The sequence below is a fragment of the Callorhinus ursinus genome, unplaced genomic scaffold (genome assembly GCF_003265705.2).
Source record: "Callorhinus ursinus isolate GAN/ISIS: 27379988/994484 unplaced genomic scaffold, GSC_fseal_2.0 scaffold61, whole genome shotgun sequence".
NCBI classification, from domain to species: Eukaryota; Metazoa; Chordata; class Mammalia; order Carnivora; family Otariidae; genus Callorhinus; species Callorhinus ursinus.
Window position 1 is genome coordinate 3,821,655 of NW_027397123.1, and position 14,957 is coordinate 3,836,611.

Here is a 14,957-nt window from a genome sequence, read left to right on the forward strand (position 1 = left end):
TGAGTCTGGCCCCAGCATGACACTAGCACCCGTATTTTCACGGTTTTTATTCATTAATTTTGTCAGATGGTTTAGTGGGGGGTGTGGGGGGAGATGGGCAGGAGCTGTTCCCCACCCCCCTGTGCACAGGTCAGGACAAGCTGGGGGCTCCTGGAGGGAGAGGGAAGACAGGGTGTCAGCCTAGCCCTCAGATTTGTGCGAGAGCCCCCGGGGACAGGAGGGTGGTGGGGGGATGGGTGTGCCTTTCGGCCCAGGGTAGGGAAGCCATAACAGGTTAGGGACCCACATCAGAAACAAGTTACAAAGTTAGAAACCTGGGGTAGGTGTCGGGAGCTCAAGAAAATACAAAACAAGCGATTAGATGGGTCCAAGATCAGTGAGGGCGAAGGGAAGGGAGGAAGGTCTCTCTCCTGGCTGTGGCTCAGCAGTAGCTTCGGGTCTGACCCTCAGAGTGGAGGGACCAGCTGGGAGTGGGGTAGGGGGGTGGGGGACCAGCCCCCTCCCTTCCTTGCCCCCCATTCCTGTACAAGGACCCTCGGTGGTGCTCGCCCCCCCTCCCATAGGCTGGTGGGGCTGCCCTGTACAGCAGGAGAGGCTCTGGAGGGCCCCAGGGCGCAGGCACCCTGTGAGGGGTGTGGGGGCCCCAGGGGGCCCGCTGTTTCTGGGGTAGGCGGGGGACTGGGGGGCCAGGATCTGAACGGCTCCGGGGGTGGGCAGGAGGAGAGGAGGAGCAGGAAGAGGCAGGTGAGGGACCCCGGGGCCCCAGAGCTAGATTAACGTAGAGGGGCTCGGGCCGGGTAGGGCGCCTGGCGGGATGCTGGGGGGCTGAGTAGCCAAGGTGGTCATGGGGAAAGCAAGAAGGGGGTGGTGGGTAGCTGAGCAGGAAGTCGGGGGACCTGTGGAGTGGTGGCGATTGGCCAAGCAGGCCATATGAGGCATTGAGCCTATCTGGGGGCATAGAGCGAAAGGGACTCCAAGACCTCGTGGGGCCAGAGTACGGGGTTCCCTCACCTGTCTCGATTTCGTAGTACAGGTTCTCTCCCCTGTCAAGTGGTGCAGGGGGACCTAAGGGGCTCCTCCAGACTGGGGCTGGGGAGCTGGGCTGGAAGGATGGGGAACCCAGGGGGTACAAGCCTGGTTTGGGGACCCCAAGGAAGGGCGGCAGGCACTCCCGAGGGGCTGAAGAGAAGAAGCCGGGAGTAGGAACCTGTGGGGGGACAGAATACAGGAACTGAGCTGCCATCTCTGGCTAATCCCCACACCCCCTGCGCCCCCACCCCCCGCCACCTCTCCTGAGCTGGGCACTGACCTGGGCAGGGCCTCTGAGTCCCCGCCTTGAGGTCCCTGGGGGCCGCTGGCTCCTCACCAGGCTCCCGTCACTTTGTTGCCTTGGCAGGGAGGGTGGGGGTCCAGGAACCCAGGCACCTGGGTGGCCTAGGGAGTTGGGGGCCGGCCCAACCCCTGAGGTCCCTGGGGGCTCACCGCTCACCTCCAGTGACAGTGAGCGGTGGAAAGGGGAGTGGGGAGCAGAAGGGGTGCTCCCATGCTCTTGTTGGTTCTGTCTCTGGGCCACCTGCTGAGCCCGCTCAGCCAGGGCCAGGGCCATGAGGCGTGCTGGGTTCTTGGGGGGTGGGGGTGGAGCCCCCCCAGGGCGCAGGAGGGACAGCGGTGGGGGCAGGAGCGGTGAATCCATACCAGGACCTACAGAAAGAGGAGTGGAAAGAGGAGTCAGCCAGGTCTTGGGTGCAGCTTCAGGGTCTGTAAGGGCATGGGGTGGGCTGAGCAAGACTCACCAGGCTGGCCCTGGGCTCCCCGGGGACCAGGCAGCGCCAGCTTGCTGCAGATCTCCTGCTGGCAGGTGTCACTCAGCCGGGCCTCGGCTCCGCGCAGCAGCAAGGGGATGAGATGGGGCCGTAGGCCTGGGCTGGGGCTGAGGGCCGGCGTTGGGGTGACTGAGGCAGGCGTTGCCCCGGCCCCCAGCAGCTCCAGGACAGCAGGTGGCACTGATACAGCCAGGGGCTCTGAGATGTCCAGGGCAGTGGGCGAGGCAGGGCTGGCGGCCCCTCGGGGCGAGAGGGCCCGGGGGGTCACCCTGGGTGGGAAGGCGGAGGCAGGGGCTGGCGGCGCCGGGCTGGCGGGTGGCGCCGGGTCCCCTGGTGTGGGGCTGCTGCAGCGAAACGTAAGGGGATCGAAGTCGAGCCCCCGGAGCCCCTCCAGGCAGCGGGGTGGGCTGAAGTCCAGCTCGTCACCATCATCTAACCAGGCTGAGGTTCGGTGTGAGGGGGAGCCAGAGAGCGCCCCCAGCCCAGCTGCTGAGGACCCAGAGGACTCGGAGGACTCGGAGGAGGACTCGGACTCGGAGGAGGAGGAGGAGGACTCGGACAGGCTCTCGCAGGAGCCAGCAGGTGCTGGGCCCACAGGGAAAGCATCGCTGCTGGAGTGGGGTCGCCGGAGCCTATGCAGCCTCTGGAGGCCTGGAAGGGGGGGGCAGTTAGGTGTGAGAGGGGCGGGAACTTTACACACGCATACAGCAGTGAGGACAGGGTACAGTCCCCACGGGTGAGGCGGGGGAAGTTACACGAAGAGGCGCTTCCCTGGATATAGGGTCACAGTGGCTGGGAATCCAGGGATTTGCTGTCCAGACTCACAGTGAGAAAGGAAAGATGAGAATCATTCTACACCCAAAGGCAAGACTGACGTCGGACAACAACACGGCCGGTGAGCAGACCAGCGGGACCTCCCAGGCTCTCACTGTTGGGAGTGCAGATCAGGGCAACCGTTTTTGGGAAAGCGATCTGGCCTTGTCACGTAAGGTTGACCGTGAGCATGGCCTACAGCGTGCCCCTCGGCTCCCAGGGGCTGGGAGCGCTCTCCAGAGTGTGGGCGCGCAGGGAGTGCTCACCAGAGCCCCCAGGCCCCTCGGAAGTAGGATGGACAAGCGACTCTGGATGGGAGAGCCACACATGGATACCAGAGAGCAGCCAAGAGGAACGAGCCTGAGCTACACTCAGCCACGTGGGTGGCAGTGAGCAGAAAGTCAAGTTCCACATCCAGCACCATCCCCCCCCCTTTCTTAGGAGACCTTTAAAGTTTCAAAACAGCTAGGACTGTGCCATATGTTATTTACGCAGAGGCCTGTAGGTGATAAAACCTTAGAGCAAGGGGATGCTGCCCGTCAACTCTAGGGGACGCCTCTGGTGAGCAGGCAGCAGATGGGGAGAGGGGAGGAGCTTGCAGGTAAGAGAGTGGTGTCTTTTTAAAAAGTTCTGGCCAGTGGGTTCATGGATGTTCGTTTTATTATTTAGATTTCTTTTCAAAAGGAATGAATAAAAGCCTGAAAGGACCCTGCCTGGACCAACGATCACAGTACACCATAAACCAAGGGTGATGCTTTATCTAACACATCAATGGTACCTCGTGTCCAGATTAGGAACTAAAAAACCAAACAAACAACCCCAAGCCCGCAAATCTGAAGTACGTTTAGAGGCCATCTCAGGGCCGCCAGCCCTCCCAGCCCCACCGGGGCCCAGGCATGAGCCACCCGGCGCTCACCAGCCCCGCTGGCCTGTGATGACAGAGACTCCTCACTTTTGGCAGATCTCAGGGTGACTGTGTCAGGTCGGCCGCCTGCGGGGAGAGGCGGAATGGTCACAGGCACTCCAGAGTGCCTCCCCTCCCAGCCCCGCCCCCCACTCACTGCCGCCTCTGACCTGAAGGTGGCGGTGGGGCACGGGTGCCCCCCAGCCAGGGTAGAGGCTTCTTCCGGGGGATGCTGGGGCCCCGGCCCAGGGCAAAGAAGGTCTTCCAACTGCTTCCGCCTGGCTTTCGCGGTTTCTCGCCTCTCTCCCCTTTCCTCCTGGGGTTTGCGTGAGACACAGGAGGCAGTCTGAGGATCTGGGGCCTCCAGGCTGGCCCTGTGCTCCCCCAGCATCCCACTCACCTTTCCACAGGTGAAGCTGGGGCCTTGGGAGTGGTGGGCTCGGTGGGAGTCCCCAGCCGGCCCTGGGTCCGAGCCTGGGCTTCCTCCAGCGTCAGCAGGCGAGTGGAGGGGCCGCTGCCCGCAAGGGACTTGGGCCTGGGGAGGAGGCAGCGGCCTAGGGAGTTGGGAAAGGGGGCAGCTGTCAGCTCGGGGGGGCCGCTCAAGGCCACAGGCAAAGCCAAGCGCTACAGCCCAAGCCCCGGCCCCGCAGCGTGCCCACCCGGGCTGGCAAGGCAGGGGGCCAGGGCGGATCAGGCGGGAATGGGTGGGCAGCAGGCAGGTGAGGAGGAGGAGTGAGGCAGAACGAGCTGATGAGGAGGCAGCTCCCGGCAGCCAGCGAGGGCAGCGGCTCTGGCTTCAGTTACCTCGGGCCCGTGGGCCCTCCGACGTGCTGAATCCTGATTGGGCTGGGGTCCGGGGTAGGGCGGGGAGTCTGGGGGGGGCCGGGGCGGGGTCAAGTCTGGGGACCTCCCACCTCCTCCCTGGTGGACCCATGGCCCCAAGAGCCCCCAGGAGCTACAAGGGGTGAAGGAAGAACGATGTCCGGGCCAAGAAGTGGGGATCCTGAGCGTAGGAGCTGAAATGAGAAGGGGGGGGAGGGGAGGGAGAGGCGGGGGCGGGGTCCTCAAGGAGCCAGGAGGGAGGTCCAGCTTCAGTGGGGTAGGGATAGGGCTGGGAGCCCACCTGCCCTCCCACTGCAGCCCTAACAATGAGGGGGCAGTAGCCAGGATATCAGGGGGTGGGATGGGCATACCTGCAGGGTCGAGACCAGCAGAAGTGAAGGTGTCGCTGAACAGGACATCCACGTGGGTGAGCAGGAATTCCACCACCACAGACTGCACCCGTACCTCCCTGAAGGCTGCAGCCCCACCCAGCCCCACAGACTCCAGTTCCATGGACCTGGATGGGAGGAGGGGGAGGGAGGCCAGGTGCTTTGAGCCCCAGCTGGCGGGTTCCAGCTAGGCACGGTGGGGAACACCTCTGACCTTACCAAAGTGATCACATCCAGAATTGGGTTCTCAACCTTTCCCCAAGCCCCCTCCCTCCCTGCCTTCCCCATCTCAGTCAGTGCTCAGGCCAGACACCTCCAGGTGTTGTTCCTGATCCCTCTCTTTCCCTCACTCCTACATCCTGTCTCTCAGCAATCCCCGTCTGCTCCACCCACAAAAATCTCTCCAGATTCTAAACTCTTCTCCCCCACTGTCCCCACCGTGGTGCAGCCTCCACCCTCCCACTCAGAGACATCACAGCAGCTCCTCCCTGGGCTCCCTGTCTGTCCTGCTCCCCTGCAGTCTGCTCCCATGCCCAGTCAGGGCCCTGCTGGCTCAGAGCCCTCCCCTGGCTGCACCTCTCTCCTGGCAGAAGCGAAGTCCTCACCATGACCCACGACCTGTAAGTCACTCCTCTGGCTGGTCCCCTGTCACCTCTCTGACGTCATCATCTCCTCCCCCTCAACCGCTCACCCACTTGCTCACTTGCTCCAGCCACACCGGCCTCCCTGCTGGTCCTCCAGCACAGCAGGCGCCTTTCCAGCCTCCAGACATTGGCACTTGCATTCCCTCGGCCTGGTCTGCTCCTCCCCAGATATCCACATGGGTCCCCACCTCACCTCCTGCAGGTCTTGACTCAAATGTTACCTCCTCAATGGAGTCTTCCCCACCCACTTTCTTTAAAATTGTAAGCTTCCTTCTCTCTCTTTTTTTCTTTGTCCTAAGAGTTCTTATACCCACCATCTCACGGACCACCTCTTTTATTTAGGACAGAGAGCTCTCCTGTCTTGGTCACCACCAAATCCTCTGGGGCTCACGCTGCTACTGGCCTCAGGAAGACTTCCTACGGAAGCCTCCCCTGCCACTCTAAAAATTTCAAAATGCCATGACCCCGTGCATCTCCCTTCCCTGCTTTGTAATCTTTCTCCTTAGTACTCATCACCATCAGACCATAATCCCTATTTTTCTTATCGATAGCTCATTGTCCATCTCCCCCATGAAAATGTGAGCCTAGCAGCACGGGATCCTGCTCATTACTGGATCCTGGTGCTGAGAACAAGAGCTGGCACCCAGGGAGTCCTTAAGAAATATGTGTTGAATGAAATGAATCAGAGAACAAAAGTTGGGTGGGTGGGCTCTGGGTGGGAAGCATGGGGCAGATTTGAGGCCCAGCCCGTGGAAGGAAGCTGAGGGGGGCAGGCTGGTGAGCTGCCAGCTTACCGTAGTAGGTTGGGTGCCCAGACAATGGCCAGGTTGCGGGCATGCATGCTGGTGTTGGCACTGTGTCTCGCCATGCGGGCCAGGTGCCTCAGCAGGTACTCCAGGGTCCTGGGGGCGGGAGAGGAGGACACCTAAGGCTCAGCTCCCTTGGGACCCCACCACAGGCCTTCCCCGCCCCTTGTGGCTTACCTGTAGTGAGGCGGGGGCAGCTGCTGGATGACGTCGTGGACTCGCACCAGGCGCTCCTCCTCCCCGGGCACCGACATGGCTTCCTGAGATAATGCACAGGTGTGACAGGGGCTGGGCCGAGCATCCCGGCACCCTCCAACTTTGCCAGCTCCCTTACTCACACTGAACTTCCCATAGAGCTGGTACGTGAGCAAGGGGTTCGGCAGTTCCCGGAAGTAGAGCTTGCAGAGGGAGGACACGCTGTGGATGTCCTGCAGGAAGGCGGGGCCGGACAGTTCAGGGATCCTCTCGCTGTCGAACTCATGCCTGAGGCCACCAGGTCAAGGAGAAGAAAGATCGGGTCAGAGCTGACCCACCTGGCCATGTTCTTCCTCCACCTCCCAAAGCATCCACACACGGATGCAACTCTCTTCCCGTGCTGGGCTTTTCAGAGGCAGAACCTTACGGAACCCCCCAACAACTCTGCGTGCCCCAACGAGCGTGCCCCATTTTACAGGGGAGGACACTGAGGCCCAGGTGGCAGACGCTCCCGCTTGCCGCTACCCGAGGCCATCTGGACACAGAGCATGACCACACACGCTCCTTCCACAACGCTGTCTTTCTGGCTTCAAGAGGTCACTGGAAGATGTGGCCAAAATCCCAGCAGCCCCTGCTCAAAACTCTCTGATGGTGTCCCACTGCTCTTGGGTAAACGCCCTCTCATGTGACCTCGTGCCTTGTCTCTCAGAGCCCCAGGCTCCGCACTGTCACCTCACACCTCTTAGCCCCAGTGCTCATGCCTCACTGCTCCCCACCTTAGACTGTTCTTCATGCTGTGCCTCCTCAGCTCAGACCCTCCTGTGGTTACCCCCTTACTCTGAGTAAAAGGAAAATCCTAACAGCATCCGAAAGGCCCGTTTGCTTCTGGGACATGAACTCCTGCTGCCTTTCCCTTGCACTAACTGTCCTACCATGGTGAAAGCTCATCCCAGGACGTCCACACAGCCAGCACCCTCACCTCCTCCACAGCAGGCTCTCCCCCAGGCGGCCTTCCCTGCCCACCTTATTTAAAACTGCAATTCCCCCCCCCCAACTTATCATGATCCGCCCCCACCCGGATAACTCTGTCCCAGCACACGGCACAGGGCCTGGGATAGAGCTGATGCTCAGTAAGTGTTTGCAGAAGGAAGGGCTTGGTGGAGGGCCCTCACCGTAGCCTCTGGATGTTGGATGACACTCCTGAGAGCCGGTAGATTCCATCCACCACCCCGTGGGCCTCAATAAACTCAGAGCAGCAGCGAAGTACCTGGGGCACTGGGAGAAAGCAGGGGCTCAGGTCTGGGCAGGCTGCAACAGGGTGGGAGGAGTGGGCTGGGCCGGTGGACATGAGGCCTCACCATCCTGGCCTGAATTGCTGAGGTGCTCTCCAAGGTCACAGCCAAACACCCTCTGCCGCAGGATGCCCCGCTGCCGCAGCCGCTGCCGAGAAGGGCGGGAGCGCATGAAGGTTCGGAGGAGGCCAGCCAGCTTCCCACGTGGCCGGGGCACAGCTGTGGGAGTAAAGGCAGGCCATAGAAGGTCAGTGCAGCCACTGGTCTTTATGGTGGGGTGGGGGGTGGGCAGGGGCCTGGCCTCTTGTTCCCATTACCTGAGGTCAGAGAGGAGACACCCTGGGGCGTTGGGACACCGCACGGGGGACCATCGGCATCTGTGGGGTGAACAATGGGTGGAAAGAGTGGATGACAGGCAAAGGATGCAGGGAGGCCTCCCCATTTTGCCCCCTGGCACTTACCCCCCTTTAGTCCTGGACCAGGCCGCTCTGTGAACAGTTCCACACACTCACTGGGGAAGAAACCGACCTGAGGAGGGTTTGGGGTCAGTGAGTAGGCCACCCTAGCTGGCACGGTGCCCTGGCCTACCCGTGCACCCAAGCAAGGTTCACCTGGAAGCCTCGTTTGCCCCGCCACCAGCTCCGATCCTCAGTGGGTGGCATGTCGATCACAGAGACAATGTCTCCTACCTGGGAGCGGGAAGGTAATTGGAGGGAGGGTCAGAAGGGACAGGGGAAGTGGGGAGCCCCGCTGGAGTCTGCTTCCCCATAGCCTCACCTCGAAGGACAGCTCATCTGGTGCCTGGGCTGTGTACCGTTTGATTACGTGCGCAGCGGCCACCGCAGGGATGTTAAGGGAAGCCTCCTCACTGAGGAGCAGTCGCCGGCCGTGGTTGTCCAGCTGAGATGGGGAGAGGCCAGAGGGAGGGGATTAATAAAGGCAGAGAGCGTTCCTCTTTGCCCGGTGGGGGCCACTGCCTGTCCCCTACCGAAGAGCCTCAGTCAGTCAGAGCTATTGGTCAAACACCTCAATTCTTGCCCAACAAAGCCCCTCTTTCCCTCTCATGTCCCAGGGCACCCCTGCACCCTCATCCCCCATAGCAGACACTGCACATTTGCTATCTGAAAACCTACTGGTTTGAGCCACTGTTGGCCAGGTGTTCTAGGAATTATAGTCAGACCTATTTCTAACTGATATATCTTGAAATCCTCACATCCCCACAGTCCAGTGCCTGCTCACACACACACACGCACACGCACACTCATTCTCTCTCACAGGCATGTGCCCACACAGACCCTGAAATACCAGAGCCTCCTCCACTCTGGCTTGTTTCTTCCCTGTGCCCACACACACTCTCAGACTGGTTCTCGCTCCTCAGACAGCCCTCGCTCACTCCCAACTCCAAGCCCCCCTTCCCGGGCCCACCTCCATCCAGGTGAGCACAGGCCCACAGTTGAGGTTACTGTCCACCAGGCCTGACAGGGTCTCCAGGTATTGCAGCAGCAGTGGTACCAGCATCTGAGGGCAGGTTGTCGGAGGGGGGGCTTTTGTGAGGGGACCTTGAGAGAGTTCGCTGCCCTCTTATACTGCCCTAGCTCACCTCTGGGCAGGGCTGAAATTCAGCCTGAATGCATGGGTGCTTCTCCACTGGTAAGCACTGAAATATATCCATACCAATTAGTAAACGGGCCATGCCGAGCTCCTGTGGGCCCCCACTGGTCTGGGCCGTGCTGACTCTCCCACCGAATCCCCTGGAATGCCTCATGCTCCTAAAACTGAAAGGAGCCTCCCTGCTGCAGTTTCATTCTGGGCCTCTCCATTCCGACTGGTTGGAACCTGGGCCATACCAGTGTTTAAATATTTCACTATCCTCTCTTGATGGCTTCACACATTGCTCATGAGGACACACCATAGGTGAGGTGGGGGCTGAGACAATAAGCAGTTTACCTGGGCAGCCCTGGCACCCTCTGGGGGTGGGGGAAGCTCTGGGAGGCAGGAGAACCTCCTGTCGAATATGCACCGGTGTAGGTGGGCATCCAGGGATCGGAAGTCATCATAACTTCGGAGGACTGGCCAGGAACGGCCCTGTGGGATCAGGAGGGACAGAAATGAGCAGTAGGCCCATTACACTGAGCTGCGAACCATGAAGACCCGCCTGTCAGGCCAGATGAGGAGACGGGTGGCCTCACCTGACAGGTCACCTGCACCCCAAACACCAGCTCATTCTCTCCAGAGAAGCTGGGGCCTTCGCGCTCTGGAGACAGCAGGAGCTGTAGAGGGAAACAACGGCCCAGGTTAAGGGCCTCACTTTTGTCCAGTCCTGACCTTTCCAGGTTGGCACTATCTAGAGATGGATCTGTGTCCCCTGCCTGGGCCTCCCTAAGGGGTGTCAGTCAGAGTACAGGGTCCTGGCACAGAGCAGACACCTAACAAAAAGTTAGGTGAATGAATAAAGAAAGGAAGGGATGAATGAATGAGCCGTTCTCCCCTTCCACCCTGCAGCTCCTGCCACGGACCGCTCAGTTGTCCCTGAGGTAGGTTTCAGGGGTACAGTGGCTGATAGGGCTTCGGGGTTGGGTAAGATCGCACCTTCCCGCCTGGGTGCAAAGCCCTCCTACCTGAATATGGCCAAAGTCAACATTCTCGTAATGGAAATGGGCACAGTCAGCCAGCCGAGGGAAGGGACCTCGAGGAGCCGAGAGCCTGGGGGACAGGTGACACATCACTGGTGGCTCCTGTGTTTGGCCCCCCTCCTAAGCTGAGCCTCACCCTCACCTCTCACCTTTTCCCAGGCTTCCCCTTCACACTGGGCCCCCCAGTGTGGGGCAAGGGCTGCACTGAGCCCTCCCCTGGGCCATCCAGGCTGTCAGTGCTGCGAGCCTGTAGAGCAGAAAGAAGAATCAGAGGCCTCCAGAGATGGGAGCAGAGAGACAACGGGAGCATTGTTATCTGTGAGCCTGGGCCCAGAGGCCCGAATTGCTCCACAGGCTGCCCTAAGCATGGAGCAGAAGGGTAGGTCTGGGGAGGGGGCGGTGTGACGGCAACTAAGGGTAGGCCTGCTTCTTCGTGTGTGGTCTGGGGTAGGGGCTGGAAGAGCCGAGCCTGAAGGTGAGGCAGGGAGAGCACATGCTGGTAGCACGGCTCCCTGTCTAAAGCCCTCCTTTAGCCCCTGCGGAGTATAGTCATCTCCCCTGTGCTCCTCTCCACACCTTTTACTCATGTCTGGACAATCACAGCTCCCATCTTATCAATCTTCCTGCTTCCAACCTCTCCTCTCCTGCTAGCTTCTTCACAGCCAGCGCCAGTATAATTTTCATACCACACATATCTGCCTGTCTCTCCATAGATCACAGACCTTCAGTGGCTCCCTGTTCTCTTCAAGATAAAGTCTGAATTCTCAGGTCCTGTTTACCTCTCCAGCCCCACCTTCCCCCCACGGCCTCCACTCTCAGAGCTCTCAAAACTTCTAAGAGTCCAAAAAAAGCACCATCTTCTCATTTCCTCCTAGGGCCTTTGCAAAGGTTCCCTCTGCATGGAACACTCTTCCCCATCCTTTCGGTAGGTTCCCTCCTCCTCATCCCTCAGGTCTCATCTCTCATTCCCTCCTCTTGGAAGTTCTCCCTGACCCAGGCTGTGTCAGCCTCCTCTTCGAGACTCCTCTATCACCTGAGGTTCTCCCAGCCCAGCCCTGAGCACTCCGAGATCTCACTGGTGACAAGTCCCTCTCCCCCATTGGACTGTGACTTCCCCAGGATCAGGGACCCAGCACGGAGCTGGGCACAGAACTGATGCTCCTCACAGGTAAGGCTGTGCCTGATTCTTCTCTGGGTCCCAGTGCCCTGTCACACAGCAGGAGCCCGGGAAAATCTGATGCATAAAATAACCAGCTGCCAGATCGGGATTTCCCAGGCTGGGCTCTAGCCTCTCCCTCCTTCACATCCCTGCAACCTCAGGTTCATCCTTGGGTCTCACCCTCGGTTCTGTCCCTCTCCAGCCCATGAAGCTCCCCAAGGCAGGACGGGAGGTGAATCTCTTTGCGTCTGGAACATGGGGTCTGCCAGGAGGTATCAGGGAATGTCTGTTAAGTGAGCGAATGAGGGAATGAATGGATGAATGAGCAGGAGCCGCATGGTGGGAAAGGGAGATGGTGCGGAGGGAGGGTGAGGACAAGAAGATGGAGAAGGACCCAAGGATCCAGTGAGAGGTACACTGCTGGCTTGGGGTTGGGGTGGAGTAAGAAGAGGGGAGATGCTGGAGAGGCTGAGGTTCAGGCTGATAGGAGGGGGTGGGAAGGGTTGATTGAGAGGGAGCAGAACGGAGTGAGAATGAGAAGAAAAGGGTCAGGCTGAGGATGGAGCCGGGTGGGGGTGGGGCTCAAGAACGCGAAAGGGGCTGGTGGTAGGAGGGGGAGGGGGCTAGCCAGGGAGGGGTGGAGATTGGGAGAAGACGCTGAGGATGGCTGTGGGATGGGGGCTGGCGAAGGACCCGGGAAGCTTCAGCAGGTCCCTGGGTGGGGGGGGAACACTTGGGGGTGCGGGTCCTTCCCGGGGCTAGCCCATCCCCCCCCCAAGCCTGGGTCCTCGGCCACTGTCACCTCCTTCCAGGGCGTGGAAGGGGATGCACACTGAGGGGGCGGGGCCGGGGTAAGGGCTCGGGCCCAAGACCCGGCCGGGGGGACGAGAGGGATCTGGACGGGGGGGGGGGGGCGGCGCGGGCCGGGGGCTGGGGGGGGGCGGGGGGCGGGGCGCGCGGGGCGGGGCCGCGCGCGGACAGACTGACACGCGGACGGACTGACGGCCGCGTGGGCCCCTCACCACCATGGTAGCGTAGGCTCCTCAGGCGCCGGCCGCGCTCGATCCTTCGCTCGTCGTCCTCGTCGCCGCTGCCGCCGCCATGGCGACACAAAGGGGAGGGCGCGAGCCGCGCGCGGGCGGCTGCAGGCCCCGCCCCTAACGGCTGCCCGTGGCTCCGGCGCGCGCCCCACGGAGGCGGGGGCAGCGGGGACGCGGCGCCGCTTCTCATTGGCTCCACCCTTGGCCTTAGGACGACGCCCCGCCCACCCGGCGGGTTTTCATTGGCTTAAGGCTTCGGTCCCATCCCTGGCTCGGTCTCTTCGGTCCCGCCCCGCGAAGTTTGACAGCGCCGCGCCCATGACTGCTTTTCATTGGCTGTTATTACCCTCCTGAGACACACCCCTAGGTTCTTTATGCTTTGCTTCCAACACTTCTAACACTAAGCCGTGGGCCGTCCCCTTAGTCCACTCTCAGTGACCAGTCCTCTGACACTTTTTTTCCCCCTTTGACTTTCTTAGTTGGATTCTTCCGTGGCCTCAGAGCTTTTTCCCATCCCCAAGCAGCTTTTCAATGTCTCAATCCTCTAGCCCCAACTTGTCAGTCCCGACCCTGACACTGCCCACGGAATACTGAGGGCATTTGCCCATGGACGGTTTTCACTGGCTCAGACACCCTGCCTGGGACGTAATCCTAGGCTCTCTGCGACTTGGCCTCGCCCTTCCCACTGGACATTGTCCTTGCCTCCTCCTCTACTGCTTCTTACAGGCCGGCTTCCAGGCTTGACTCCTTTTTCCTAGGACTTGGTTTAGCCCCAAATGCCAGAACATGACCACGCCTCCCATAAAGCCAGTCCCAGTCGTTCCGCCTCCGACTTGAGCCAGGCCCAGAAAACACTATAACAATGCCCTTTTCAAGAGAACTTTTCCACTGGTCATGTTCCCAACAGGGTCCCTCACCTCAGAAAGTACCACTTTGATTCATTCACTCATTCATTCAAAAACTCTAATCACTTAATTTGTGGCTACATCAGTAACCAAAGCAAGGGAAAACATATCGTGCTCACATGTGCCTCAAAAGCTGGTGGGAGAAGACAATGAACAAAATATCCAAAAATGCGGAAAATTAGAAGGTGATAAATTCTATGGATAAAAAGTTAAGCCGGGACTGGGGAAAGGGAATGCTGAGGGAGGGGTCAATTTAGGGTTACTTATTTCAACTTATTGAACTTGCTGACTTCACTCCCATCACAGGGCTTCCCTACCTGATGTTCCCATTGCCTGCAGTCTCCCCTCATTCCTGCACCCCACCCCCCACCAACCCCTGTGGTGGTTTTAAAACACGACCGCAAATTCTTTGACACTGCTTTCATGAAAAGCTGGAATCTTTGTCCCCGCCCCCTTGAATCTGGGCAAGACTGACAACTTCAATCAACAGAGAATAGTGGAATTGACATTATGTGATATCCAAGGCTAAGTAGCAAAAAACCAATGCATCTTCCTTTTTGTCCGCTGGAATGACTAGCTCTAGAGCTTTGAGAAGTGCAGCTATGTCCAGGAAGCCATGCTTTGAGGAAGCCCAAGCCCTGTGGAGAGACCCTGGGTAAGCACTACAGTCCACAGTTCCCGCTGAACCCAGCCTTGGAGTCATCTGAGCCCTAGTGCCAGACTTGTAAGTGAAGAAGCCCCAGGGATTCCGCCCCTGGCCGTTGCGTCACCTTTGAGTCTTTCAAGTTGAACCCCTAGACATCATGGAGCAGAGACAAACTGTCCCCAGCTGTGCCCTGTCCGAATTTCTGACTCATAGAATCCATGAACATAATAAAATGATTGCTTTACACCACAGTTTTGGGGCTGATTTATAATCCAGCAATACTAATTAGGATGGCCCTTTGTCAACGAGTTAATTCCTACCTGTCTCAGCTTAAGTGTAACTTCCTCAGAAATCCTAGGCTCCAGTCACCCCCCCAACTAGATCAGGTTCTGCTACTAAAAACATCTTTCATTTCTCTTTATATCTAAACAGAGATTCCCTTCTTTTTGATTTCATTTAAATGTATGGTTTGTTCAAAAAGGCTGAAAACAAATATATACCATGTCTATGATATACAGAAGCTACTTTAAAAAAAGATTTTATTTATTTATTTGAGAGAGAGAGAGTGAGCACAAGCAGGGGGAAGGGCAGAGGGAGAAGCAAGCTCCCTGCTGAGCGGGGAGCCGACCTGGGGCTCCTGGGGCTCCACGTGGGGCTCAAATCCAGGACTCGGGGATCATGACCCGAGCCGAAGGCAAACGTTTGACTGAGCCACCCAGCTGCCCCAGAAGCTACTTTTATTTTATTTATTTATTTATTTATTTATTTATTTATTTATTTTTAAAGATTTTATTTATTTGACAGAGAGAGAGACAGCGAGAGAGGGAACACAAGCAGGGGGAGTGGGAGAGGGAGAAGCAGGCCTCCCATGGAGCACGGAGCCCGT

At 59.0% G+C, this 14,957-nt stretch overlaps 1 protein-coding gene across 1 annotated transcript; it reads right to left on the reverse strand.

Moving 5' to 3' along the window:
- Window positions 1-32: 32 nt before the first annotated feature.
- ARHGAP33 (Rho GTPase activating protein 33) lies at window positions 33-12,639 on the reverse strand. The gene is made up of 23 exons (XM_025854410.2): window positions 12,503-12,639; window positions 11,661-11,766; window positions 10,471-10,568; window positions 10,307-10,391; window positions 9,878-9,958; window positions 9,636-9,773; window positions 9,114-9,206; window positions 8,466-8,588; window positions 8,300-8,377; window positions 8,150-8,216; window positions 8,006-8,065; window positions 7,755-7,907; window positions 7,569-7,671; window positions 6,540-6,684; window positions 6,379-6,461; window positions 6,190-6,297; window positions 4,734-4,879; window positions 3,941-4,094; window positions 3,711-3,856; window positions 3,553-3,627; window positions 1,794-2,474; window positions 1,310-1,701; window positions 33-1,207 (listed from the first exon to the last, which is right to left on the reverse strand). The coding sequence occupies exons 2-23, from the start codon at window positions 11,685-11,687 to the stop codon at window positions 422-424; spliced, it is 3,822 nt and encodes a 1,273-aa protein (XP_025710195.1). The 5' UTR covers window positions 11,688-11,766; window positions 12,503-12,639; the 3' UTR covers window positions 33-421.
- Window positions 12,640-14,957: the final 2,318 nt, after the last annotated feature.